A 27,469-nucleotide genomic window follows, 5' to 3' on the forward strand; every position below is an offset into this window, starting at 1 on the left:
TAAGCACTAAATGACCCTCATAATTCTGGTTACCTCAGTTGTCCCTCTGCTCATATACAGAAGTCACTTCAAAAAGAAATTCACTATTAAGTTATTTATAATTACTTTTTTAGAAACCATGTTAAATATATATCATTAAAGTTTTTGTTTTACTTTTATAGTAATCACACGCTTACTCTAATCTGAATAACTGACCCCATCAGCAATAATATATCCCACCCTTTAACAAATCAATTGTTACACAACCACCTATTCGAGAAGTATACATTAAATTATCTAAATATTTCATCAAAGGAATTTAAAGGGATAGTAACAAAACTTTTTACCTCCTTCTCAACATCAGAAATGAAGTTACAGGTACATTCAATTGAATAAAGAGCCTTCGCAGTCTGTTTATAAATACTATAGTTTTCAGAATTCAGCTGTTCCACATAGGCCACAATAGCTTCATGAATATTTGGATATTCCAAAGAAAAAGGCATGTCCAAAGAAAGAAGGAATAATGCTGCTGACATTGATTCTGGTAAAAACTGGCTTGCCTTGATGAATCAAAAAAAGAGAAAAGTTTGAAAAACATAACAGGCTATACATTTAATTTAGTATAACTGCCTTTATACTAATTCTCCATAACAAAGCCTACACTTTTACCAAAGAAAATTCTACTCCCCAACACACCACCTACCTATATCTATACATATGTCTTTGTTCAATGCAATTTTTCTCTGCCCAGAATGTCTCAATCTAAATCTTAACCCTGTTTCAAGGCCCAGGATAGAGGATACTTCCTTCAGAAAGCCTTCCCCAAACCAACGATGAGAATTCTTCTCCCCTACACATTTTCCTCTCTGATCAGGAATCTAAGCCCCAAAGCCTTTTTGTGCATGTGCACACACATTTCCACAATAATGTTATAACCTCCTAAGGACAAGATCACTCTCCCAGTCCATAGCTGAATTTTAATCTAATAACACTAAATTGAGTAGAGCTATAGATTGAGTGGAACAGAAATTGATTTTTTTTCCTTTGATATTGCTTTTGGAAGGGAAAGGAAAAAAATCAACATAGTATTTAAAGTAGTTCTAGAATATTATCAGAAGATTGCCCCTTAATTAGTATAGAATCAACAGGCCCAAATGAAATATTATACGTTCTGCAACCTTGAATCAATGAATTTAAAATTGAAGAGCTGTTTTTTTTTAAACGAGTCTAGCTTCATGATAAGATTGTAAGCATCAAATAAATGAATAGGATTAAAAATTCAATGATCAAGAAAATCAGCTGGCAGAGGTCACAATTATGGCTGAAATGCTCTCTTTATGAAAGTGGGTTTAGTCTTATTTCATTAATAACCTATTTTAGGGATAATCATTAACTGTCTGAAAGGCTAAGATTAAGAGCTGAATAAGCTTAACAAGCAGCGCCTTTAAATGAAACACGGCTGCCAAATGAATATTAGAAACTATAAGAATCAAATTTTTAGGCAACTAAGCATTAAAAAACCCAGACCAGTAACAGCAGCAATTAAAAAGTAGAGATAAATTTCATTATCCTGTGACGTACTCTCCTAGCAGGAAAAAAAAGAAATTAAAGTCACAGATCACCTATTATTTACTCTTTCAACAAGTATTTTCTTGGCCCCTACAGGGTACCCCCTACTATGTGCCCTGCACTGTTCCAAATCCTTGGAATATAGCAAGAAAGAACAAAACCTCTGCCTCGTGGGTCTAGCATTTTGGTGGAGAAGAGAGAGTAAACCAGTAAGACATTGCTAAAAAACCACATAAGTAGTTAATAGGAATATAAAATGGTGCAGCTACTGTAGAAAACAGTTTGGCAGTTCCTCAAAAAGTTAAATACAAAACTACCATATGATCTAGAGCAGACCCACTTCTAGGTATATGCACAAAAGAAATGAAAGCAGGGACTTGAACAGATTTGTACACCAATGTTCACAGTGGCATTATTCACAATAGCCAAAAAGTGGAAGCAACCCCAGTATCCATAAATAGATGAGTGCATGAACTGAATGTGGTAAATACACACAATGGAATAATATTGTTCAGCTGTAGAAAGGAATGAAGTTCTGATATACACAATAATATGGAGACCCTTGAAGACATCATACTGAATGAAAAAAGAAATAAGCCAGACACAGAATATTGTATGATTTCACTTATATGAAATAACTAAAATATGCAAATTCAGACACAGAAACTAGAATACAGGTTGGCGTGGAGAGGGAATGGGGAGTTAATGCTTAATGGGTGCAGGGTTTTGTCTGGGTAGATGATGGTAACACAAGATTGTGAATGTAATAATGCCACTGAATTGTATACCTGAAAGTGGCTAAAATGGGAAATTTTATGTTGTAAATATGTTAGCACAGTACGAATAGATACAAAAAAAACCTGTTTATTCAATGCTAAGTGTCAACAACAGGGAGGTATGTAGGAAAGTTTTGTTTTTTTGCATGACTTTTATGTAAACCTACAAATTCTCTAATTTTACAAAAAAAAACACTTAAAGATGTTGCCAAGAGTGCTAAGAAGATAAAAAAAACAGGACTGGGGAAAATAGGAGAGGAACAGAGAAGTGACAGGGTGAGAGCAGGAAAAGTATTATCACCTCTTTGCTAAGGTGACATTTAAGGAAAGAGCTGGAGGAGTCAGGAATCATGTGGACATTAGGCGCAAAGCATTTGTAGAAGGAACTGCAATACAAAGGCTCAGAGATAGGGGTATACTTGACTTGTTTAGGAGACAGACAAGGTGGCCAAAGGATGGAGTCAAGTCCTATAAGGCTTTTTAGGTCATGGTAAAGACCACTAAAGGAAGCCACCAGAAGGTTTTGAGTAAGTTTTACAATCCATCTGTAGATAAAAGATGGTACCCAGCAAAAGGAGAAGCTGAAAGACCAGTAAGGAGGTTACTACAATAATCCATGCAAGACAGTGTAGTTGGATTTTTTCTAGGTTCTTGATTAAGCAAAAAGAAACGAATTTCAAAGGACCTGGGGTTAGTTAAGCCAGTAATTTATTAAGGTAGGGAGGGAAGAGAAATGGGAGAAAATAGATCATGGATCCCAGGTAGAGAGGAAAGGGCTGAAAAGTGATAAAGCAGGCTGATTTACAGACTACAATCTCCCATTACAGATTATAAATGCCCAGGTTTTACTTGTGTGGCCATCATGGCAGGGAAAAATGGCAACAGCAGGGCACAGAGGGCAGGAACAGGGCAAGAACCAGCACAAGGACTGGGACAGGCACTGGGATAGGGAAAAGGCAAGAGAGCAAAAGTCCTTTATGCTTGCTTTTTAAACCATTAATTATCCTGCCCCTTTGCTTATGGCAGGGGAGGAGTCCCAGCTATTTGCGGTTTTGACTGATTACCACCGCCCCCCCTCATCAATCCCCAGGGAGGGCCCAAAATTAAAGTCCTTGGGGAATATTCAGGGCTTCTCCTGGCTTCCAGAAGAAGTCTTGTTCCAAATGGCAGAATCTCATGAGGTTCTTCCAGCAGCCATCGTGGGGGTATTGATGTCCACACAGAGTTTTTGCCAGGTTCCAGATCCATCTATTGATTCCCTACCTAGCCTGCTTGAATAGTAGCAGCAGAAAAATGGTGAGACATGCTCAGATTCTGAGTATGTGTTCAAGGTAGGAATTACAAAATTCGTGCAGGGATTTGGATCTAGGTGTATGTGAAAGAAAAGAATCAAAGATGATGTTACAGTTACTGTCTGTTCAACCAGAAGAATAAAGTTGCCATTTACTGAGATAGGAATGATTGTAGGAAGAACAGACTAGCAAACAGAAGTAAAGAATTAGGTCGGGGTCATGTTAAGTTGGAGACTATATATACTGCCTTCCTAGTGAAGATGTCAGCAAGGATGCTGGATATATATGAGTTTGAAGTTCAGATGACAAGTCTGGTCTGGAAATACAAATTTAGAAGGCATCAGCAGATAGGTGGCGTTTAAAGCCCTGCACCAGGACGGTACTTAGTGAGGCACACAGTCAGGTCTGAGGCTCTGTCCCTTTAAGAGGTTAGAGAGATGAAGAGGCATCAGCAAAGGAGACTGGGTGAGTTGGGCACTGTGCTGAGAAAGTAAATCCTAGAGGATCTAACTCCAACGACACTATGTTCTAGTCCAAAAGAGCTCTTTCTCACCCTGTCAGAAAAATAAGAACAGCTGCTGTGAGAAAGAAGCCAGCTCTGAGCAGAGCATCCAACATTTAGCACTCAATAATTTTCCTTTCTTTCCTCTTTTCTACCCACCACTGAGGAATTTCGACTTTTTCACTCTGCATACATACTACATAGAAATTCTGCTATCTCAGCACCATGTCAAGGTCAGAAGTTTAATTCCTGCATGGACCAAATAACTGATCAGTTTACACCCCAGACCTCAGACAGGTGTCCTGCTTGTTGAGCATTACTCACAAGTAGTTTGGGACTAAGGGTGGAGATGTTTCAGGACAAACCCATCACCATTATAAGAGAAAGAAGAATCCACACCATTATCTCCTCTTGTTGGAGGAGAGCTACCACTGTTTCCTCTAAACCCTCAAAGTTTGTTACTCAAAGTAACAAAGGCATTATCTAAGGGCTTGTTAGAAATGCAGACTCTCAGGCCCCAGCCCATACCTAAAACCAGAATATGTGAGGTTTGAGTGGTAAGATCCCTGGGTGAGCTGCATGCACTTTACACTTTGAGAAGTGCTGCTTTGAATCACTCCATCTGTCTTCACCAAATCACTAGATTTTATATACCTCACTGAAAAGGTCCAGGGCCCTGGGGTATAAATTATTCCTTACCTCAGGCTGCTTTGCTAACCTAGCTGAGGTTATAGGGGTTCCTGGGATGCTCTCTGATCCTGCTTCCAGCACAGGACCAGAACTTTCAGCGATTTCCCACGTTTCCCAAAATAAAATGTCCTCATTTGGTTTATCTATTTGGTTTATTCAACCAGAACATTTTTCACAAAACTACTAACACACTATTTTAAGCCATCATGGGTATTCTCCAAAATCATTTAAAAATATCTATCAAAAATGACCTTGAGGATCATTTCGTCAAATTTCCAAATTGGGAAATCCCTTCATAGATTCAAATTCATTTTCCACTAATCAAATTACGTATTTGTTAAGTGGGAACTCAAATAATTAAAAATCACTTTCAAGGTGAAAATTTCTAAGTCTAAATTCCATTTCACTCTTTGGTGGTGTAGCAACAGACAGATGGCAGCATAACTCTACATTATACAACTCAAAGAGAAATCTACCAGCAATGGAACAGCATTTGTTTAGTTCTAATTTTTAAATTCAGTCAAAGCAAATACAACCATCTTATAAACCAATACTTTAATTACAATCTCCTACATGACCTTATTTACTGTTCCAATGAAGGGCCAAGTTATATATTTTAAAGGGCTACCAAATATTAGACATTGATCTGCCTACAAAAGCCCATTACAAATAAAAATTAACTTTATTACAGCATTAAACTAAGTCAAAATAAATGAAATTATTTCTGTTTTAATTGAATTCTGCCTAAGAATGCACAGAGTGCAAAAGAAACTAAGAAAAGTAGCAAACTATTAAACAATTGTTAGCAACGATGTCAATATTCAGTAATATTTGGTAATATTCAAATAAACAGTTATTCTAGCACCACTAATTTTTAAGATATATAATACTGCTATGTAAAGTAGACCCCATATGATAAAGTCAATTTATAAAAGTCTTATGTGACTTTTAGCTTCAATTTTTAAACCACATTCCTTGGAAAATTATCATTCTTTAAAAAAGAAAATCACTTCAGCAACACGACAAATGAATTAAAGTTAAAAATTAAAGTTAACACAAGTGATATTTTCTTCTAAAGCAAATACTGTACTTTAAATTTAATGTTTTATTCTTGTTTACACAAAAGACCTAACAATATTTTACATATATATGTGTTACACATAAATGGAGTGTAGGGTATATGCACTGCATCATTCTAGGGGACAAAACTGCAAATGGTTAATAACTAAGGGCAACAGAAAGATGCAGGAAATAATTCTTTAGTTGCAGTAATTTCTCCAATACTTTCACTTAAAAGCACCACATCTTTCTTTTTACAATAAGTATATTTTGGAGCATTTGTATGTGTATCATTTGAGATATTTTTACCACTAACATTCAAATTCAGAAATACAGCCTTCACATTTGAAACTATAATCAGCAGGGAAATTTAAAAGAAATATGTATATCTGTTAAATATCACTTTTAACAAACATTCATACAGTGGAATAGTATTCAGCAATAAAATTTACTGCTATAAGCAGTAACAGTTACGAATCTCAAAAAATATAATGTTGAATAAGTGCATACTTTATAATTTCATTTTTATACTGTTCAAAAACAGGCAAAAGTGATCTTCATCGACAAAAGTCAGAGAGGAGGGTGTCTTGTGAGGAGGAGGGAAGGTAACTGATGGGAAGAAGTTCTTTGGATTGTTGGTAATGTCCTATTTGTTGTGCTGGGGCAAAGTCAATTTTACAAGCACAAGGAAATTATCTTAGTAAAAATGCACTTTTCTATGTATGTTAAAATACACTTTAAAAAGTTACCTAAAAGAAAAGAAAAAAATACCTTACAGAATTAATGCTTTTTCCCGATAGTGCATAAAAAGTCATTTAAAAATCTAAATACCCTAAACTACCTTATTGCGCAATTTCTGAAACTGTGATTAGCAGTTCACAGAAGAGTCATTGGCCCTGGGCCCTTTGTGTTTTTTTTGGTGTTTTTTTTTAAAGATTTATTTTTTATTTATGTCTCTCCCCTTCCCCCCCGCCTCACAGTTGTCTGCTCTCTGTGTCCATTCCCTGTGTATTCTTCTGTAACTGCTTCTATCTTTATCAGAGGCACTGAGAATCTGTGTTTCTTTTCTGTTGCGTCATCTTGCTGTGTCAGCTCTCCGTGTGTGCGGTGCCATTCTTGGGCAGGCTGTACTTTCTTTCAAGCTGGGCAGCTCTCCTTATGGGATGCACTCCTTGCGTGCATACTCCTTGCTCCCCTACACGGGGGACACCCCTGAGCCGCATGGCACTCCTTGCATGCATCAGCACTGCTCTTGGGCCACCTCCACACCAGTCAAGGAGGCCCAGGGTTTGAACCATTGACCTCCCAGGTGGTAGGTGGATGCCCTATCCATTGGGCCAAGTCTGCTTCCCTCCCTGGGCCCTTTGTACGCTCTTTAAGTTTGCAAGTGTTTCATTTTAATAGTTTCCCCATATGATCTCACGTTACCTTTTCCATAAACTACTTTTTTCACCCATTCTTTAGTAAAAATGATAAAAACTTGGGGAAATGTAAAGTATTAAAATCATGCTTATAGTATAAGTTTGTTTGAGCACTGGCAACCTTTAAGCCAGCAATACTCCTATTAGGAACTTAAGAATCCAAAACGTGAGTAAATATGTGTATATAAATACATAACAGTGCTGTTTACCAAAAGACTAGTAATCACCTATAGGCTTAATTATTAGAAAAGTGGTTAAGCAAATCATGGGACATCTTTATGCTAAAATGTTAGCACCCATTAAAATTTTTACTGTTTAATGAAATGGAAAATGAGTTCTACATAATGTTGAAAAAAATTTAAGTTATGCTTTGGATGTCAAAGAATGTGTGTGCCAAGGAACTGGAAATAAAGAATGAGAAATGGACATTGACAACAGATACCTAACAGCAGAGAAGAAAAAGTTAGCCTGATATCAATGATAAGCACCAAGAAGGTATACCTCCCTGGAGAGTAGATGAGATCAGCAGGCAGTTACAGACTTCCATTCAACTAAAATATATATCGAGAAGCAGACATGGCTCAACTGATGGAGGATCCGTCTACCATAAGATGGTCCAGAGTTCTATACCCAAGGCCTCCTGACCCATGTGGTGAACTGGCCCATGTGCAGTGCTGCCGCATGCACGGAGTGCTGTGCCACACAGGGGCACCCATGGGGTGCCCCAAGCACAACGAATGCGTCCCGTAAGGAGAGCCGCCCTGTGTGAAAAAAGCATAGCCCACCCAGGAGTGGTACCACATACACGGAGAGCTGACACAGCAAGATGACGCAACATATTGCTTGAATGTTAACATTAAAAAAAAAATAAAGAAGGATAAATAAATAAATAAAGAGACGCAGTTTCCCAGTGCCAGTGGATAGTGCAAGTGGACGCAGAAAAACACACAGCAAATGGACACAGAGAGCAGACAATGGGGGGGGAGGGGAGAGAAATTAATAAAAATAAATTGTTAAAAAATAAAAAATAAAAATAAAATATATATCAAATAAGTCAAACATGTGTGTATATGTGTGTATCTCAAGTATTTATTAGGCTTGCTATATTCCTCACACAGTGGACAGCATAATGGGGAAAAGATGGTAACAGTATAAGAGACATGATCCCAGCCCTCCAAAGAATGCCAAAATTACTAAAGAAGTGAACCTACACTAAGTCAAATACATTTGTTTATATTAAATATCATTTTGCATTTTGCGTAAGAGGCTAGGGTCAAATACAATTTATTCAGTTTTACATCCCAGCATTTAATAATGCTAATCCATTACAGGCATTTAAATATTAATTGAAAGAATTAACAATGTACAGAATTACAATAAAGCAGATACCATAAAAACAATTGCTAGATAAAAAAAGTTTCTATCAAATGATTATTCAGAACCGTTCAAAACCGTTAACTGTTTCTCAATTTCTACATTTTCCCACATAATCTTTTTACCTATACTTACTTTTATGATGGTCTAAAGCAGAATGTATTCACACCACAAAATGATTAGAAGAAATTTACAAGAGAGCATTTATTTATAACAGTCAATAAACTACAGAAAACAATGCTGCCTGCCTTACCTTTTCTACAGGAAGAAGTATTTGTAACAGTCGAACTGTAAAAAGTGAAATGCTGACAAAAGCCATTCTGTGGTGCACTAGCATCACCTCGGGTTGTTCCAAACTGACACCAATTTTATGGTGAGACATCGTTTCTCCAAGTAATCCCAACACTAGAAGCAGTTTCTCTTTCTGAAGACATTTAAACACCAAAAGAAGAACAAACCAATTTTAAGGGTCAGTATACAAATATTATGGAAAGCAATTTAAAATATTATCATTAAATAAAAATATTAAAAACAAACCAAAATAAAAATGCATTTCTCTCCATGAGAATAACCAAAACCTGCTGGGAAAAAAAGTTCAAAAGAATTTGTATATCTCAATTTAAAAACGATGATTTTTAATTATTTTCATGTGATGAATCCTAACTTATAATGAATAAAAATAAACAATATATAATAATGAATCATAAACTCCTCCTAGGTTCTAATGCTTAATTTTTCCAACTTGGGACATTTGCATATAAATCTCTCATTACGTATTTATTAGGCTTGCTACATGGCTAACATAGTCAAAAGCGTAACGGGGAAACACAAAGAGACATGAGCCCTGCCATCATATGGATGCCAAAGTTACTACAGAAATGAAACTATTTAATTCAAATAATTAAAAAACAATTAGGAGCGAATGTGGCTCAGACCATTCAGCATTCACCTCCCATGTGGGAGATTTCCCGGTTCGGTTCCTGGTACCTCCTGGAGGAAGGAAAGCAAAACAATGAGCAAACACACAAGAGAACCAGCTGGGGAAGGGTGGGGGATAAACTAAAATAAGTAATTAAAAATAATAAAGTAGAATATAAATCTTTTGAAAAAAACAATTAAAGGGGAGGATACATGGGAACTATATTTTCTGCAAGATTTTTCTGCAAACGTACAACTTCTATAACAAAAATAAATTAATGTGAAAATGTGTTTGGTAATAAAGTTCTATCAAGTAGAAAATGGTCTGCCATTATAAATTTCTAGATAATACTTTAAAAAGTTATATATTTCAGTTGAAAGGTAAACATAAAATATGAAAAAAAATTATAGTAGAATGACTTGCATATCATAACAATATGGACTGAAATATATCCTATATATGCTGACATGCCCCATAAACTAATGGACAACAGAACAGCCTGTGCGAGATGGCAGAACAAGGTAAAGCACTGAATTCTCACTCTCAACTTTTTATTGATATATATGAAAATAAAAAGGGGAAAGAGCCTGTAAACTATGGACAAGAATCTAACATATGTCAGAGTTGGTTTTTGTGTTTGTTTAATGAACATATAGGAAGCAAAATTTAAAGGAGGAGGTCTATAAAAATTACATAAAGGCTTAAACCTTGTTATGTGATAAATTTTAGGTTTTAAAATAACTACGAGTAAAATTAAAACCACGATACTTTCTTTCAAAATCACTATAGAAGTGAAAGGAAAATAAAATAATCTATACAGGAAAAAAAGGAAACAGAAGCTTTAGCAAAAACTTTTGAGAAGATCAAGCATAACCATACCATAATTAAAGTAAAAGCTCAAATCCCCATATAAATGAAATAGAATTTCACATTGAAGAAACAAATATTAATAATTTATAATTATAAAAAAAGATAACTTTACCTTTGTTCATGAAAAGTTAAAAATTAAATGTGTAGTAAAATATGTTGCTTTTAAAGTAAGCAATATGAATAGTAAAAAATAATGTAAGGCAAAAACAACATATTGGATAAAGTGGCTAATTTTCTATTGATGAAATGTCTAATTAAGAGTAAGAAAAATAGAAATGAGCCTTGTGATCTGAACAAAATACAACATCAAGCAAACCTGTTATTGACATAAAAAACAGATCTACAGATTTTAACAGTCTCTTTGAACACAATAAAATAAAAGATACAAACTTTGATGATTAAGAATACAACTTCTCAAGTTTCCAAGAAACATTGAGAAAAAATAATCATATACTTAACCACAAAGAAAACACCAATATATATTTAAAGCTATACTTACTCTCTGATGCCAAGGAAACGAAACTAAAAATTAATAAAATTTTAAACCAAAAGTGGGACAACCCTCACAGAATTAAAGCAGAGAAACCAAATGCCCTCATATAAATAGCAACTGGTCTAGGAGGAAAAAAACAGAAACACAGTAACAGTGTTTTTCTAAAACTGACAAATCATTTCTCCATACAATATTTCTCCAGTGAAATAATGCTTTTATATATCTATGATCAACATTAATTCAATGATTTACCATTTAAATCAATGAACATATTTAAGAACTCAGTTTTTTAGAGTGCTATGTAAAAATGTAACTATTTACCTGTGGTACTTTCAAATAATCATGCTAATTTTAATCATGAATAGAGTGCTTCTCAAAATAGTAATAAAAAGTATATAAGAGGGGAACAGATGTAGTTCAGTGGCTGTACGCCTACTTCACATGTTTGAGGTCCCAGGTTCAAACATATAAGAGAAGTGACATCATCTACATGGTGATCAAAGAGATCTCCTGCGAAAGTCTTCCCTCAAAATCAGCTAATATAAGAACAAATTCCACTTCCTTAAAACTTTCAAGGGCAATAAAGAATGGAAAAGAACTCCACAAATGCTTGATCGAAGGAAAAGCAGCAGCAGCTACAAGAGCAGGTGGGAAATACCTGTCCTGGACTCATCAATCCATTCCCCTTGCCCTCCCACAAGTCACTTGGGAGTTGAGCACAGGCAGAACAGCACGGGTCCCTCCCATCATGGACATAGACAAAAGAGCCAGTCACAGCAGCAAATTAGAGCCCCACCCTTATTTAGACACAGGGACCCAAGTCCACAGAGACCCAGGACCGAACACAAGCTAAACTGTGCTCCATACAAAAGGGCCCACAGGGGGAAAAAAGAGAAAGGGAGAAATACCACAGCAGAGCCGTTGGCAAGATGTGTTATGCTCACTCAATCCAATTTCTGTTGAGTGGACCACACAAATGCAAGATGGATGTTTCTGGAGATACATACCTTTTCTGCATTGACCCCATCTGGGTCCCTGGATTGGATACCCTAATGGGGAAGAAACCAAGAGGCAGAAAAGCCTCACAGAAAAAAGTGGGGAAGGAGCATAGTTAAACTTAATTCCTCTAAGACAGGAGGGTCCCAAAAATGAAGTGTAAGGAAAAGGGGGCACTGAGTGAGGGGAAGAATTTAAACAAATTATAGGAGCTGGGGAGAAAATTCTACACGAAATCAAACAAAACAGATAAAGATTCCCAGAGAAGGAACAGAGAAAAGGAAGCTTTTTGCTCGAAGTGAAAAAATTGTAAAAAAAAAAAAAAAAGTACAATCTTAAAAATTCTACCACATTACCAGGGAAAGAATCAGATGAAGAACTGCTGAGACAATCCAAACAGTTAAACACAGGCTACCAAAAGGTCTAGAACAAATTGGAGCAACCATCAAAAAAGAGCCTTAACACAAATCCAATTAATAATAAAATCCTAGACAAGAAGAAACTAACCTTCAGAATTAAATCATCAAGATAATCAGAAGCCCAGATATCAGCAAAAAACCACAAGCCATACTAAGAAACAGGAAGATAAGGCTCAGTTAAGGGAAAGTAGTAAAACTTCAGAGGAGTCAGAATTTGGAACAAATAATCAAAGAAGTTCACACAAATCTCCTAATCAATTCAAGGAGATGAAGCAAAATATGGATAAATAGCTAACAGATATTAAGAAGACAGTGTGACCATAATGAAGAATTTGAAAGTATAAAAAGAAACATAACAGAAATTATGGGGATGAAAGGCACAATAACAGAGATTAAAATACACCAGAGGCATACAACAGAGGACTTGAACAGACAAAAGAAACAATCAGCAATTTAGAAGACCGGACATTTGAAATGATACAGTCAGAAGAAGAGATAGAGAAAAGAATAGAAGAAATTGAGCAGTGTCTCAAGGATTTAAATGACAGCATGAAGCCTGCAAATATATGCATCATGGGTGTCCCAGAAAGAGAAAAGAAGGGAAAGGAGGAAGCAAGAATATTTCCAGAAAAAAATTGCTGAAAACTTCCCAAATCTTATGAAAGACATATATCTACATATCCATGTAGCGTAACATACTCAAAACAGAATAAATCCTAATAGATCTACTCTGAGAAAAATACTATTCAGAATGTCAAATGCCAAGGATGGAGGATTCTAAAAGTAGCAGAAGAAAAGCAACTCATCACATACAAGGGATTCTCAATAAGACTAAGCACCAATTTCTCATCAGAAACCATGGAGGCAAGAAGACAGTGGTATGACATATTTCAGATAATGAAAAAGAAAAACTGCCATCAGAAATGATGGAGAATTTTAAATTTTCACTAATTAACAGAAACTGAGAGAGTTCATTAAAAAAGACCTGTCCTATGAGAATTACTAAAGGGAGTACTGCAGGTTGAAAGGAAAAGACAAGAGAGAGTGGCCTGGAATAATGTGAAGAAATGAAGATCTTCAGTAAAAGTAAATGCAAAACCCAATGGTAACCATACCCTCAATTTACAACTCTACTTTTTAATTCCTTTAAGAGTCAGTATACAATTGAACAAGTAAAAGGCATTATTACCTGATAATGGACAAATAAAATATAAAGAGGTAAAGTGGGACAAAAGCAACTAAGAGGAGAAACAGAAGGATATGAGAGCAGAGAACCATGTATGTTATGGAAGCTAAGTTAGTATCGTCTCAATTTAGTAGGTTATAGATGTAGGCAGTGTAATATAAACCCAGGGAAACCACAAACAAAGTATTTCTAAAACAGAAAGAAACAGAAATGAGAAAGGGATCCGTCAGATACATCACAAAAGATCAACAATACAGAAAAAGAGGTTACAACAAAGAAAAAAAGATCAAACAAAGATATAACATATAAAAACCAAAGGACAAACTGGATTAAGTAAATCCTGCCTTTACAGTAAAAACACTAAATATTAATGGGTTAAACAATGCAATCAAAAGACAGAGATTGGGGAAACGGATTTGGCCCAGTGGTTAGGGTGTCCGTCTACCACATGGGAGGTCCGCGGTTCAAACCCCGGGCCTCCTTGACCCATGGTGAGCTGGCCCATACGCAGTGCTGATGCGCGCAAGGAGTGCCGTGCCATGTAGGGGTGTCCCCCGTGTAGGGAGCCCCACGTGTGAGGAGTTCGCCCCGTAAGGAGAGCTGCCCCGTAAGGAGAGCCGCCCAGTGCGAAAGAAAGCACAGCCTGCCTAAGAATGACGCTGCACACACGGAGAGCTGACACAACAAAAAGAGACACAGATTCCCGCACCGCTGACAACAACAGACACGGACAAAGAAACAAGATGCAGCAAATAGACACAAAGAAGAGACAACCAGGGTGGGGAGGTGGAGGGAAGAGAAATAAATAAATAAATAAAATCTAAAAAAAAAAGACAGAGATTGGCAGAACAGATAAAAAAAGCATGATCCGAATATATGCAGTTTATAAGAAACTTACTTTAGACTGAAAGACACAAATAGGTTGAAAGTGAAAGGAAGAAAAAGACAATTCATGTAAAGAGTAACCAAAAAAGAGCTGGACTCACAATATTAATATCGGACGAGATACACTCTGGTAAGTAGATGTGGCACAAGTGATAGAGCTTCCACCTACCATATGGGAGGACCTGGGTTCAATCCCTGGGGTCTCTTGGTGAAAAAGAAGAAGAGAAAGTGTGCCCTCGCAGCAAGCCAGTGCCAACGCAAATGCCTGCATGGTTAGCCAGTGCCCTGCACAAATGAGTCATGCAGCAAGATGATGACACATGAAAAGAGAGACAAGGGGAGAGTCAAGGTGAAGTGCAGGAGAAACCAGGAACTGAGGTGGTGCAATTTACAGCAAACCTCTCTCCCCATCAGAGGTCTCCAGGATAAACAGTAGGGCGGGAGGAGGAAAAGGGAGGAAAATAAACAAACAAATAAATCTTAAAAAAAAAAAGATACACTTAAGTCAAAAGCTGTTATAAGAGATCAAGAAGGACACTATATACTAATAAAAGAGGCAATCCACCAAAAAGAAATAACAATTATATATATTTATGCACCTAACCAGGGTGTCCCAAAATACATGAGGCAAACACTGGCAAAACTGAAAGAACAAACAGATGTTTCTGCACTAATAATTGGAGACTTCAATGTACCCTATCATAAACAGAACATCTAGGCAGAACATCTAGGCAGAAGATCAACAAGGAAACACAGAAACTTGAATAATATGATAAATGAACTAGACCTAACAGACATATACAGGGCACTGCCACCCCAAAACAACAGGATATATTTTTTCAAATGCACATGGATCATTCTCCAGGAAGCTAAGTATAGAATTACCATCTTATCTGGCAATCTTGCTGCTAGTTATATACCTAGAAGAATTAAAGTAAGAGACTCGAACAGATATTTGCATTATCAATTGTGGCAGTTTTGAGATTATTTTATGAATCCCAAAAAGAGAAAGATTATGCTTGTAAACTAATCTATTCCTCTAGATGTGATACCCTTTGACTGACTTAAATACAGTTGAGGGGACTTTGATTAGACTACTTGAAAGATCACTTTAGGGCTTTAGGTCGGCCCTGAGTAAGGTTTGACTCAGGTTGAGTTTCTACCCCCTTACTGGGTCTGATATGAATGGACACATGGACAGACAGATACAGGAAAAGGGAGCTGCCATGTTTGATTCTGTCACATAAGAGAGGTTTCACCCATAGCTGAGCTACAAAGAGGAAAGCCCCCAAAAGGCTCAAGGACCTGAGGCCCAGGGAGAAAGAGAAGGCCCCATAAGAGACAAGCCCTATGTCAGGTTTGCCTACAGCTACAGAAAGGCAGAGACCTCAGCAAAGATCAGTGGCCATCTTGCCTGTGGACCTGAACAACAGAAACAAGAGCAGTTTACTTTGGTGAGAAAGCATTTCTGCTGATGCCTTTTGGACACTGCGTATCCTCAGAACTGTAAGCTTTTACCCGAAATAAATACCTTTATAAGAGCCAAAAGATTTCTGGTGCTTTGCATCAGCATCCCTTTGGCAGACTAATACAGGCATATAGGAAAAACCCATAGCTAACATTATACAATGGTGAAAGACTGAAAGCTTTCCCTCTAAGATCTGGAACAAAACAAAAGATGTGCACTGTTAACACTGGTATTCAACATTGTACCAAAGTTCTAGCAACAGCAATTAGGCAAGAAAAAGAAATATAAGACATACAAATTGGAAAGAAAGAAGTAAAACTTTCAATTTACAGATGACATGATCCAAATATAGAAAGTTCCGAAAAATCTACAACAAAGCAACTAGAGCTAATGAATTCAGTGTTTCTATACATTAGTAATGAGCAATCTGAGGAGGGAATTAAGAAAAAAATTGCATGCAAATATCTAGGAATAAATTTAACCAAGACTGTAAAGAACTTATATACAGAAAACTATAAAACACTGCTAAAAGAAATCAAAGAAGACCTAAATAAATGGAAGAATATTTCATGTTCACAGACTGGAAGACTAAATATCATTAAAATGTCAATTCTTCCCAAACTGATTTACAGATTCCAAACAATCCCCACCAAAATTCCAACAGCCCACTTTGCAAAATGGAAAAATCAATTACCAAATTAATTTAGAAGGGTAAAGGGGCCCCAAATAGCCAAAAACATCTTGAAAAAGAATGAAGCTGAAGAACTCACACTTCCTGACTTTAAAGCTTATTACAAAGCTACAGTGGTCAAAACAGCATGGCACTAGCACAAGGATAGATATATTGGCCAATGGAATCAAATTGAGAGTTCAGAAATAGATATTCACATCTATGCCCAAATGATATTTGACAAGTCTGCCAAGTCCACTTGATTGGGAAAGAATCATCTTTTCAACAGGTGATACTGGGAGAACTGGATATCCATATGCAAAAGAATGAAACAGGACCCCTAACTCATACTATATTCAAAAATTATGGATCAAAGACCCAAATGTAAGAATCAGGACTATAAAGCCCCTATAAGAAAACGTGGGGCAGAATTTCAGGGTCATGTGTTACGCAATGAGTTCTTAGATATTACACACAAAGCACAAGCAACAAAAGAAAAAAATAGATAAACAAGACCTCATCAAAACTTAAATCTTTTGTGCAACAAAGGACTTTTATCATGAAGGTGAAAACACAGCTTACTCAATAGGAGAAAATATTTGGAAATCACATATCTAATAAGGGTTTACTATCCAAAATATATAAATAAATTCTACAACTCAATAAAAGATAAACAACCCAATTTTAAAATGAGCAAAAGACTTGAAAAGATATTTCTCCAAAGATATATAAATGGCTAAAAAGCACATGAAAAGATGTTCAGCATCACTAGCTATTAGGGAAATACAAATCAAAACCACAATGAGGTACCAAGTCATACCCACTAGAATGGCTACAATTTTTTTAAAAAAGAAAGAAAATTACAAGTGTTGGAGAGGATGTGGAGAAATAGGAACACTCATTCAAGGCTGGTGCAAATGTAAAGTGGTGCAGTTACTGTGAAAGACAGTTCAGCAGTTTCTCAGAAAGATAAGAATAAGACTTACCACGTGACCTGGCAATCCCTCTACCAGCTATATACCCCAAAGAATTGAAAGCAGGGACTCGAACAGTTATTTGCACACCAGTGTTTATTGAAAATGGCCAAAGTATTCAGCACCACATAGAAAGCCCTCAATGAGAAGTCTTCATTTAACCAAACCATTTCCACCTCACATTGTATGCTCTGGTTGCTGTGGTCAACCACTGGCCCTACCCTTCATCCCCAAGCAACCCTAACCATGACTCACTCTTTTCACTCTGTCAAGAGAAAAAATCCTATATTTACTTGCCTGGCAAATTACACTCATCATTTAAGATTCAATTCAGCCATTATTTAGGAAAAGTCTTCCTGAGATCCCAGGTTGGGAGTGTTCCCAAAGTACCCTTAACAATAGGCCTTAATGGTTGAAAATACAGAATTTCAAGGGACCCTGGAAAGGAAACTGTACCTCAGTTTCCTCATCTGTAAAATGGGGAAAATAAAGTTATCTATCTTGTAGGGTAGTGAAGACAAAATTACTTCATAAACACAGGGTGCTTAAACAATATCTAACATATGGTAAGTGCTATATTTAGTTTAAGCTGTTTATTTCTACATGCTTATCACTCTTACTTGTGTCATTTTAAAAGCCTCTATCTCCCACAAAACTGAGAAGAAATATATCTTATTCATCTTGAGCCTCCAATGTCTAGCACATCCTAGGTATTGAAAAATGTTTGGTGAACTAAAAACAACTGTTTTTGGACTAGCAAAGACAGTAGACTGACAATCTGATTCAATTACTCTTACAGCCCTTATTGGATACAAAGTCCTTCTCTAAATTCTTTCACAATCTTTCCAGCTCTACTTGAACACCTACCAGCAATTTTTCCAACATACCTAGTGTGATGGTTAAATCCATGTATCAATTTATTAGGCTATGGCATCCCGCTGTGGGGTCAAATACTGGCCTAGTTTTTACTATGGAGGTATTCTGTAGACGGGATTTAGCATTTTAAGTAAATGATATCACCCTCCATTATGTGGGTGGGCCTCATCCAATTGGATGAGAACTGAGGGTTCCAGAGGTCAGAAGAATTTCTGCCTCAAGACTTCAACACAGACTCTTGTCAGAACTTCCATACTGCCAGCTTCAGAACCTGGGACTTCAACATCTTCTTGACCAGAGTTTCCAGCCTGCAGCCTGATGACCTACATATGCCACCTCCCATGTTCATGTGAGCCAACTCCTTACGATAAATCTCTTATTGGATGCATAAACATACATATATACTGTTGATTCTGTTTCTCTGGAGAATCCTGGCTAATATACTTGATATCTAAGTTACCAGCTCACAGCAGGTCAGATGGGAACTTAGAATCAATGAAGTCATAAAGGAGAAAAGGCTGCTTTTAGACAGCATTGCAATGACAGGAGTGACAGACAGAGGCATGCAAAAACTAGACCTGGAAGTCTAGGGTTATATGACATGAGGTGAAGAACCTAACTCACCATGTAAATAAAGAAAAAACATGACCATACTTGATTTCATGAAGATGGAGGAGAGGAAAATCCCTTAGATCAACCTAACTTTCACAAATGCTTACCAACAAATGTTTCACTTCAATAAAATGTAATAATTTGGGTGAATACATTTTTTCTTCTATTTACTTCAAGTAAAATAAAAATACTCAAACCAAGATAAAGTTTCAGGCATGACAGATGTTAGCACTATTTGGAAATATCCTCAGATATTTAATTTATGAATTGGTGACAATACCACACTTGTTTTGTTCCTTTAATGACTAAACAAAAATAGTGCTTCTATCTTCCTTCTTAAAATTGGCAAAAGGAGAGAAATTAAAAGTTCAGTTAATTGCTTCCTTCTATTAATATATATAGACAAGTAACAAAATTTTTCTAGGAGATATTTATCCTTTTTAAACAAGTAAAAGTAGATCAAATATAATTTCCAGCAGTACTGTTTTATTTAACATTTCTATCATAGCAATTGGCACTTATACAACAGATTTAACCTTTAAAGTAAAAATAATTCATTGAATCATGAAAAAGATCAGCAGCCAGAAGTTAAAAGTAAACCACTAACTTTTAAAGATAAAATGTTCTGGCCAAGAAAATTTAAGTTAATTTAAGAAGGAACCAATAAAACATTCTTCACACTTCAGAGGAAGAACTCACTTCTTCAAAACCTTCAATATGTAAAAATCTTCTAAAAATACTACCAAATAGTGTGATAACCTTAAGGATTAAAGAAAAACTAAGACTAAAAACTATTATCCCTGTTTTATAAATTAAGAAATTGAAGGACTAGCAACTTAAATATATTATACCTATTACAAAATATTTCTCTTTTTCAAGTTTACATTAATAAAAGTTTGGGTTTTTTGAGGCATTTCTACTAAGTAAACATCTGTATTTCATTTTATTTTACATTTCATGTTCTGGCCTCTGATTTGGGCCAGTCTGTAATAAAGTTTAATAAAACATAAACCTAGACCAGAATAGCATAAAGAGAAAGAAAATTCAGTAACCATGGGGGTCAATATATATCTTTATGATTAACAAAGTTTGCTTCCATTTCCCGGGAAAGGCAAAAAAAAAAAAAGGAAGTATAACTCACCAATTTACACTTACAGAAAAGACAGGACACAAATTATAAAAGCAAAATAAGCTTATCAGAAGATAATTTCAAAACAAAAGATATAAAATGAAAGGAAGGTAGAATGGGGAACAACTACTTAATAGGTACAGAATTTTCTCTTAGGGTGATAGAAATGTTTTCAAACTAGATAGAGATGATAGTTGTACAACACTGTAAATATACTAAATACCACTGAATTGTTCACTGTAAAATGGTTACTTTTATATGAATTTTGCATGAAATTCACTTCAATAAAGAAGAGATATATTAAAAATAGTAAAAATGATGTTTTGTATTTCTGAGATAACTGTACATCTTTAAAATACTCAAGCAAAAATATCACTTATCAAAATGCTTCTTGTGAAAAAATAAAATGCCTTGCATTCAAAAACTATCTCTTCTACTACATATGAGTGACAAAGAAGAACAAGGCATCCTTCTGATTTCTCTACTCTCCGAATGATTCTTCTAAAGTTTGTCCAAAATTTTCACTCTAGAAAACTGTACATTTAGGTTTCTATAACTTACAAACAAGTCAGTTGTTTACATGAAACAATTAAAAACCTTTGTAAAACTTCTACTTCTGGCCATGATGGAGTAGAAACACCATACAAAATAAAAGAAATAACTGTTTCCAGATACTGGACATTAGGCAGTACGAGACTACAATACCAAAGAGAAGGAAAAGAAACAATGAGAGTCCTATCTTCACCTGAAAGCAATTATTGTATCACAAACACAGGGAAGAGAAATCCAGAGTCAAACAGTCCAATGATTTGAGATCAAGATGCTTGAGGAGCAGAGATGTTTAGAGTTGAAATGGACAGAGGACAGATAGCAGGGAGCAATACAAAGAAAAAGTTCCAGGATCCTGAAAAGAGTTCCCTTTAGTCCCATGCTGAAATTAGGTTGTTCATGTTACAGGTAGTAATTCCACAAATGAAGGCAAAAATGACAACGCAGATTTAAACTGAACAATTCCCAGAACTCGTAAAGGCCAGTAAGATATTCAAGATTCAACCAGCCAGACAAAGAAGTCATTAGTAATCACCTTGGACATACAGAAGAGGTTGCAGAGGGGTCAGGCCTCAATAGTAGAGTTTAATTAACCAACCCCAAGAGAAGCTTACTCTTAACCAGGGATTTTCAAACTCAACCCTACTGACATCTTGAGCCAAAAAAATTATTTCTTGCAAGGGGCTTTCCTAGCTACTATCTACTAGATACGAGTAACACACCAATTGTGATAACCAAGATGTCTCCACACATTGTCAAATATCCCAGGGAGGAAAACGGCAACAAATTGAAAACCAATGTTCCAGACCCATCCAAACAAAACTCTGTAAAAGCCTTAAGAAATAAACTGTTCCACAAGTAACTTAACCCTCTGTGAGAACAGAGCCCAACTCACAGAAAGACAAAAAAATCAGGACACTTGACAAAGTAACATTCAAAATGTCTAACATCCAAACAGAAATTACTAGGCATACCAAATATCAGAACACATAGGAGAAAAAACAGCCAACAGAAAAAGACCTACACATTAAAAATTTTAAAACAGCACTGAGACTAATTAAAGGCCTGAATAAATAGAGAGCTACATGGTGTTCATGGATCAGAAGACTCAATACTATTAAGATGTTATTCCTCCCCAAATTGCAGATTCAACTCTATCCAACTCAAAATCACAGTAAGTTATGTTTGTGGAAATTGACAACTTGATTCCATATATTATACACTAATTCAAAAGACCCAAAATAACCAAAACAATTTTTAAAAAGAAAAACAAAGTTGGAGGATGTGTACTACCGGACTTCAAGACTTGTTATAAATCTAAAATGATTAAGAGGGTTTGATATGGGCATCAAAAGAGAAAACCAATTAATGGAATAGAATAAGGTCCAGAAGTAAACCCATGTATAGGTTGGTTTTTGAAAAACATACAGAATTAGGGAAGAAAGGACAGTCTTTTGAACAAACAGCACAAACTGTATATCCATATGTAAAAAAATAAAACTTTAATCCTTACCTTGCACCATTTACAAAAATTAACTCAAAATGAATCATACACCTAAATGTACCATAAAGCTACAAAAAGGAAACATAGGAAGCAATCTCTGTAACACAGGTCGGGCAAATATTTCATATATTCAATATCAAAATCACAACTCAGAGTAAAACTGAACTTTAACAAAATTAGGAACTTCTGCTCTTCAAAACACCCTGTTTAGAGAATAAAAAGACAAAACACAGACTGAGATGAAATGTGTGATTTGAAATTATATAAAAGATCTATAGAATATATAAAGATATATATTAGGAAAGCGGATTTGGCTCAAATGATAGAGCTTACCACATGGGAGGTCCAGGGTTCAAACACAGGGCCTCCTGACCCATGTGGTGAGCTGGCCCATGCGCTGTGCTGAGGCACGCAAGGAGTGCCCTGCCATGCAGGGGTGTCCCCCGCAAAGGGGAGCCCCACGTGCAAGGAGTGCACCCTGTAAGGATAGCAGCTCTGCGCAAAAAAAGTGCAGCCCGCCCAGGAGTGGCACCGCACACACGGAGAGCTGACACAGCAAGATGACGCAACAAAAAAGAGATGCAATTTCCCAGTGCCGCCGACAAGAATACAAGCAGGCACAGAAGAATACACAGCGAATGGGCTGTGAGAGCAGATAACTGGGGGGAAAGGGGGTGAAGGGGAGATAAATAAATAAAAAGCAAATTAAAAATCTTAAAAAAAATCTTAATTTCACCAAGTTCTTTAAAAATTTATATATATAAATATATAAAGATATATAAAGAAATACAGATTACATAAAGAACTCTCAAAACTCAGTAAGAAAACACTCCAATTTTTTAAAATGGGCAAAAGATTTAAAACAGACACTTCACCAGAGAAGACACAGAAATGACACAGAAGCACATGAAAAGATGCTCAAAAGACACAAGTAACAAAGAATCAAAGAGAAAAATGGATGTGGCTCAACCAATTGGGATCCCATCTACCATACAGGAGGTCCAGGGTTCAATGCCCAGGGCGTCCATGTGGACTGCCGGCCTATGTGGGAATGCCGCCCGGCGCAGGAGGGCTGCCCCACGCAGGAGTGCCGGCCGATGTGGAGAGCTAGTACAGCAAGATGACACAAGAGACACAGAGGAGAGAAAATAAGAAGACATAGCAGAACATGGGAGCTGAGGTGGTGCGAGAGAGTAATCACCTCTCTCCCACTCCGGAAGGTCCCAGGAATAGTTCCCAGAGCTGCCTAACGAGAATATAAGCAGACACAGAAGAACACACAGCAAATGGACACAGAAAGCAGACAATGGGGTGGGAGTGGGGGGGCTTGAAATAAATAAAAATATATCTTAAAAAAAAAAAAAAGAAGAATCAAAGAGAAGATATCACAATAAACCTTACAGAAATATAAAAGATTAAAAGGGAAAACCATGAACAACTTTATGCCAACAAATTAGACAACTTAGATAAAATGGACAAATACCTAGGAAGATACAAACTACCAAAACTGACTTAAAAAAAATATATGAAATAGAAATAGACTATAAAAAGTAAAGAAATTGAATTAGCATCTTTAAATCTTCCCCCAAAAGAGAACGTCAGATCCAAAGGGCTTCACTGGTGAATTGTATCAAGGATTTCAAGGAAAATGCTAATCCTTAACAAATTCCTCCAGAAAATAGAGGAGGAAACACTTCTTAATTCATTTTGGACACAAATATTTCTCTGGTACCAAATAAAAACATTTTAAAAAATGAAAACTATAGATTAATATCCCTCATGATTAGAGATGCAAAAATCCTCAACAAAATACCAGCAAACCAAACCCAAAAAAATTTTAAAAGGATTTTAAGCCATGACTAAGTGAGATTTATTCCGGGAACATAAATCATTGAAAATTTTTTGAAAATCAATAAATGTAATACACTGTATTAATAGAATGAAGACTAAAAAGCAAATTTCATCTTAACAGATGCAAAAAGATTTGACAAAATACAATACTCATTCAAAACATTCACCAAACCAGGATCAGAAGGGAACTTCCTCAACTTGTGAAGGGCATCTACAAAAGTCTTAGAGCTAATATACTTAATGGTGAAAGACAGCTTCTCCACTAAGATCAGGAACAAGACTCTCATCACGTCTATTCAATACTGTAATAGAGGGTTTAGTCAGGGCAGTTAGGCAATAAACAGAAATAAAGAAGAACCAGATTGGAAAAGAAGAATTAAATTATCTTTATTCACAGATGACATATAATTTCTATAATTTTCTTATAGATTGAAAATCCTAAGAATCCACAATAAAAGAAAACAAAAACAAAATAATAACAAGTTCGGCAAGGTCCCAGGATATAAAAGATTTAAGATCAACACACAAAAACCAATTTTACTGCTTATATATTAGCAATGAAAAAAAATCCAAAAATTAAATTTTAAAAAATCAAGACCTAGACTTGTTGACTGAAATCTACAAAAGATACTCAATATTTTTATCAGTCATTAGGGAACTCCAAATTAAAACCAATGAGAGGAGAATGGATGCGGTTCAAGCATTTATGTGCCTACTTCCCACATGGGAGGTCCTGGGTTCAGTCCCCTGTACATCCTAAAAACAAAAACAAACAAAAAGCAAACAAATGAAAAAACCACCTCAGGGAACCAATATGGCTCCGTGGTTGAGCACTGGCATCCTGCATACGAGGTTCTGTGTTCAATCCCTGACCCAGGTACATAAAAAAATATTTTGTGTGTGTTTCTCTTTTTTTTTTATCTGTTTTTTTAAAGATACATAGATCACACAAAATGCTACATGAAAAAAAGAAAATTTTTTTAAAACCAACAAAAAGGCTGGCTATTATCAAATGTTGGAGAGGATGTAGAAAAACTGGGATATTCATAGGTACTTTATTTGTAATAAGCAAACACTGGAAACAATCCAAATGTCCTGATAAGTGAGTGGATAAACAAATTGTGGTACATTCATACAATGGAATACTACTTAGCAATGAAAAGAAATGAACTATTGATACTGCCACAACATGGCTATTATCAAAGTAGTCATGCAGAAGGAAAGAAGGGAGACCAAAAAATGTACATACTGGAAAGCCGACTTGGCTGGTGGATAGGGCATCCGCCTACCACATGGGTGGTCCGTGGTTCAAACCCCGGGCCTCCTTGACGTTTGTGGAGCTGGCCCATGTGCAGCGCTGATGGCGCAAGGAGTGCCGTGCCACGCAGGGGTGTCCCCCGCATAGGGGAGCCCCACGCGCAAGGAGTGCACCCCATAAGGAGAGCCACCCAGCGCGAAAGAAAGTGCAGCCTGCCCAAGAATGGCGCCAGACACACGGAGAGCTGACACAACAAGATGACGCAACAAAAAGAACCACAGATTCCCAGTGCCACTGATAAGGATAGAAGCGGTCACAGAAGAACATACAGTGAATGGACACAAAGAGCAGACAACTGGCGGGGGGGGATGGGAAGAGATATAAATAAAAAATAAATCTTAAAAAAAAAAAATTTACATACTGAATTCATTTAAAAGAAACTCTAGAAAATGCAAACTATATCACTATATCACTGGTATATACCTATGTCAAAACTTATTTCAAAAAATGAAAGTGAAGTTTATTGTATGTCAGTTACACTTCAATAAAGCTGTTAATGACACTCATACACACATACATATTCTCACACACAAATATAAATAAATGTAATGAGATATGTGCAAAATCTATATGAGAAAAAATATTCCTGGAAGACAAAAATGCTGACTTCATCAAATGGAAAGACAGAGCATGTTCTTTCCTTGGATATGGTGTCTTTCCAACTATGATGCAAAATCCAGAACGAGTTTAAAAAAAAAAAGGTAACAAAACTGATAAATCCAGCTACATAAAAACAAACAAATAAAGGTCTCTGCAAAGCCAAAAGCATCATTAAAAGAATTTTTAAAAAACAAAAACAAAAACAAAACCTAACTGGGGAAAAAATATTGCAACTTTTTCAGAAAAAATACTGTAACTTGTCCTTACACATAAAGAGACATCAAGAGAAAGAACAAAAGACCAATAACTCAAAAGAAAAATGGACAAAAGCCCTCAATAATTCACAGAAAAATAAATGCAAGTGGTACTTAGAGTTATAAAAAGAAGCTTAATTTTATTCAAAGAGAAGTGTAAATTAATACTACACTCAAATACCATATCTCATTTATCAAAACAGCAAAACCTAAAGTTTCACTACACTCTACTGTTGTTGAATCTGTGGAATAAAACATATTCTATCAGTGATGGGTGAACAAAATGGTACAAATAGAGGGTAAGTTAACAATTAAAGCATTTCATTTTGATACAGCAATTCCTATCCTATCCTATCCTAGAGACACATGTACAAGCACGAAATGACCTACACATATTATTCATTACACATAATTTATATCAGTCATTAGATTCATCAATAGGAAATTGGGTGAATAAATACACAATGAAACACTATGCAGACTATAAAAAATGAGGAAGATCTCTACAAATGGATGTGGAATAATCTCCATACATATAATTCCATATACACATCATGTATTTTTAAGTTGAAAAAAAGATATAAAACAACATATATATTCCCCTCTCAATTAAAGGTAGAGTAGTCATCACCATCCCAGAATCCTCAGGATTGGGGAATGAACTATGGACTAAAGTGGAGTTACTGGCATTCTACTACAGACTTACTGTGATACTAGCAATGGAAGAAATTATATCATTGATGTGGAGGCAGTGGCCGCTAGAGGTTCTGAGGGCAGGGAGAGGGAAAAACAGGTGAAATGCAGGGGCATTTTTGGGACTTGGAAATTGTCCTGAATGACACTGCAATGACAGATAAAGGCCACTATATATCTTGCCATAACCTACAGAATTGGGTGGGAAAGAGTGTCAACTACAAGGCAACCTTAATCCATGCTTAGCGGCAATGTTCCAAAATGTGTTACACTTACAATGAATGTACCACGCTAATGAAGGATGTTGTTAATGTGGGAAGTGTAGGGAGTAGGGCATATAGGGAATCTCTTGTTTTTTATGTAACATTTATGTAACCTAAGTAACTTAAAAAAAAAAAATACGTGTTAATACCGTGGCATTTTCAGGACATTAGAATTGTCCTGAATGTTGTTGCAGTGACAGGTACAGGCCATTATATATCTTGTCATAACTTACAAAAATGTCTGGGACAGAGTTTATACAGTAAACTATAATCCACCA

The 27,469-nt window shown here is 36.1% G+C and overlaps 1 protein-coding gene across 1 annotated transcript in view; it reads right to left on the bottom strand.

Moving 5' to 3' along the window:
* The window catches only part of RTTN (rotatin), a 201,554-nt gene that overhangs the window by 150,710 nt on the left and 23,375 nt on the right, over window positions 1–27,469 (bottom strand). Inside the window, exons 11-12 of the mRNA XM_004461516.4 lie at window positions 8,916–9,086; window positions 327–539 (exon numbers count right to left, since the gene is read on the bottom strand). Of these exons, the coding sequence (XP_004461573.1) occupies window positions 327–539; window positions 8,916–9,086 (384 nt within the window). The remainder of the gene's footprint in view (window positions 1–326; window positions 540–8,915; window positions 9,087–27,469) is intronic.

This window comes from Dasypus novemcinctus, chromosome 16, assembly GCF_030445035.2.
Source record: "Dasypus novemcinctus isolate mDasNov1 chromosome 16, mDasNov1.1.hap2, whole genome shotgun sequence".
NCBI classification, from domain to species: Eukaryota; Metazoa; Chordata; class Mammalia; order Cingulata; family Dasypodidae; genus Dasypus; species Dasypus novemcinctus.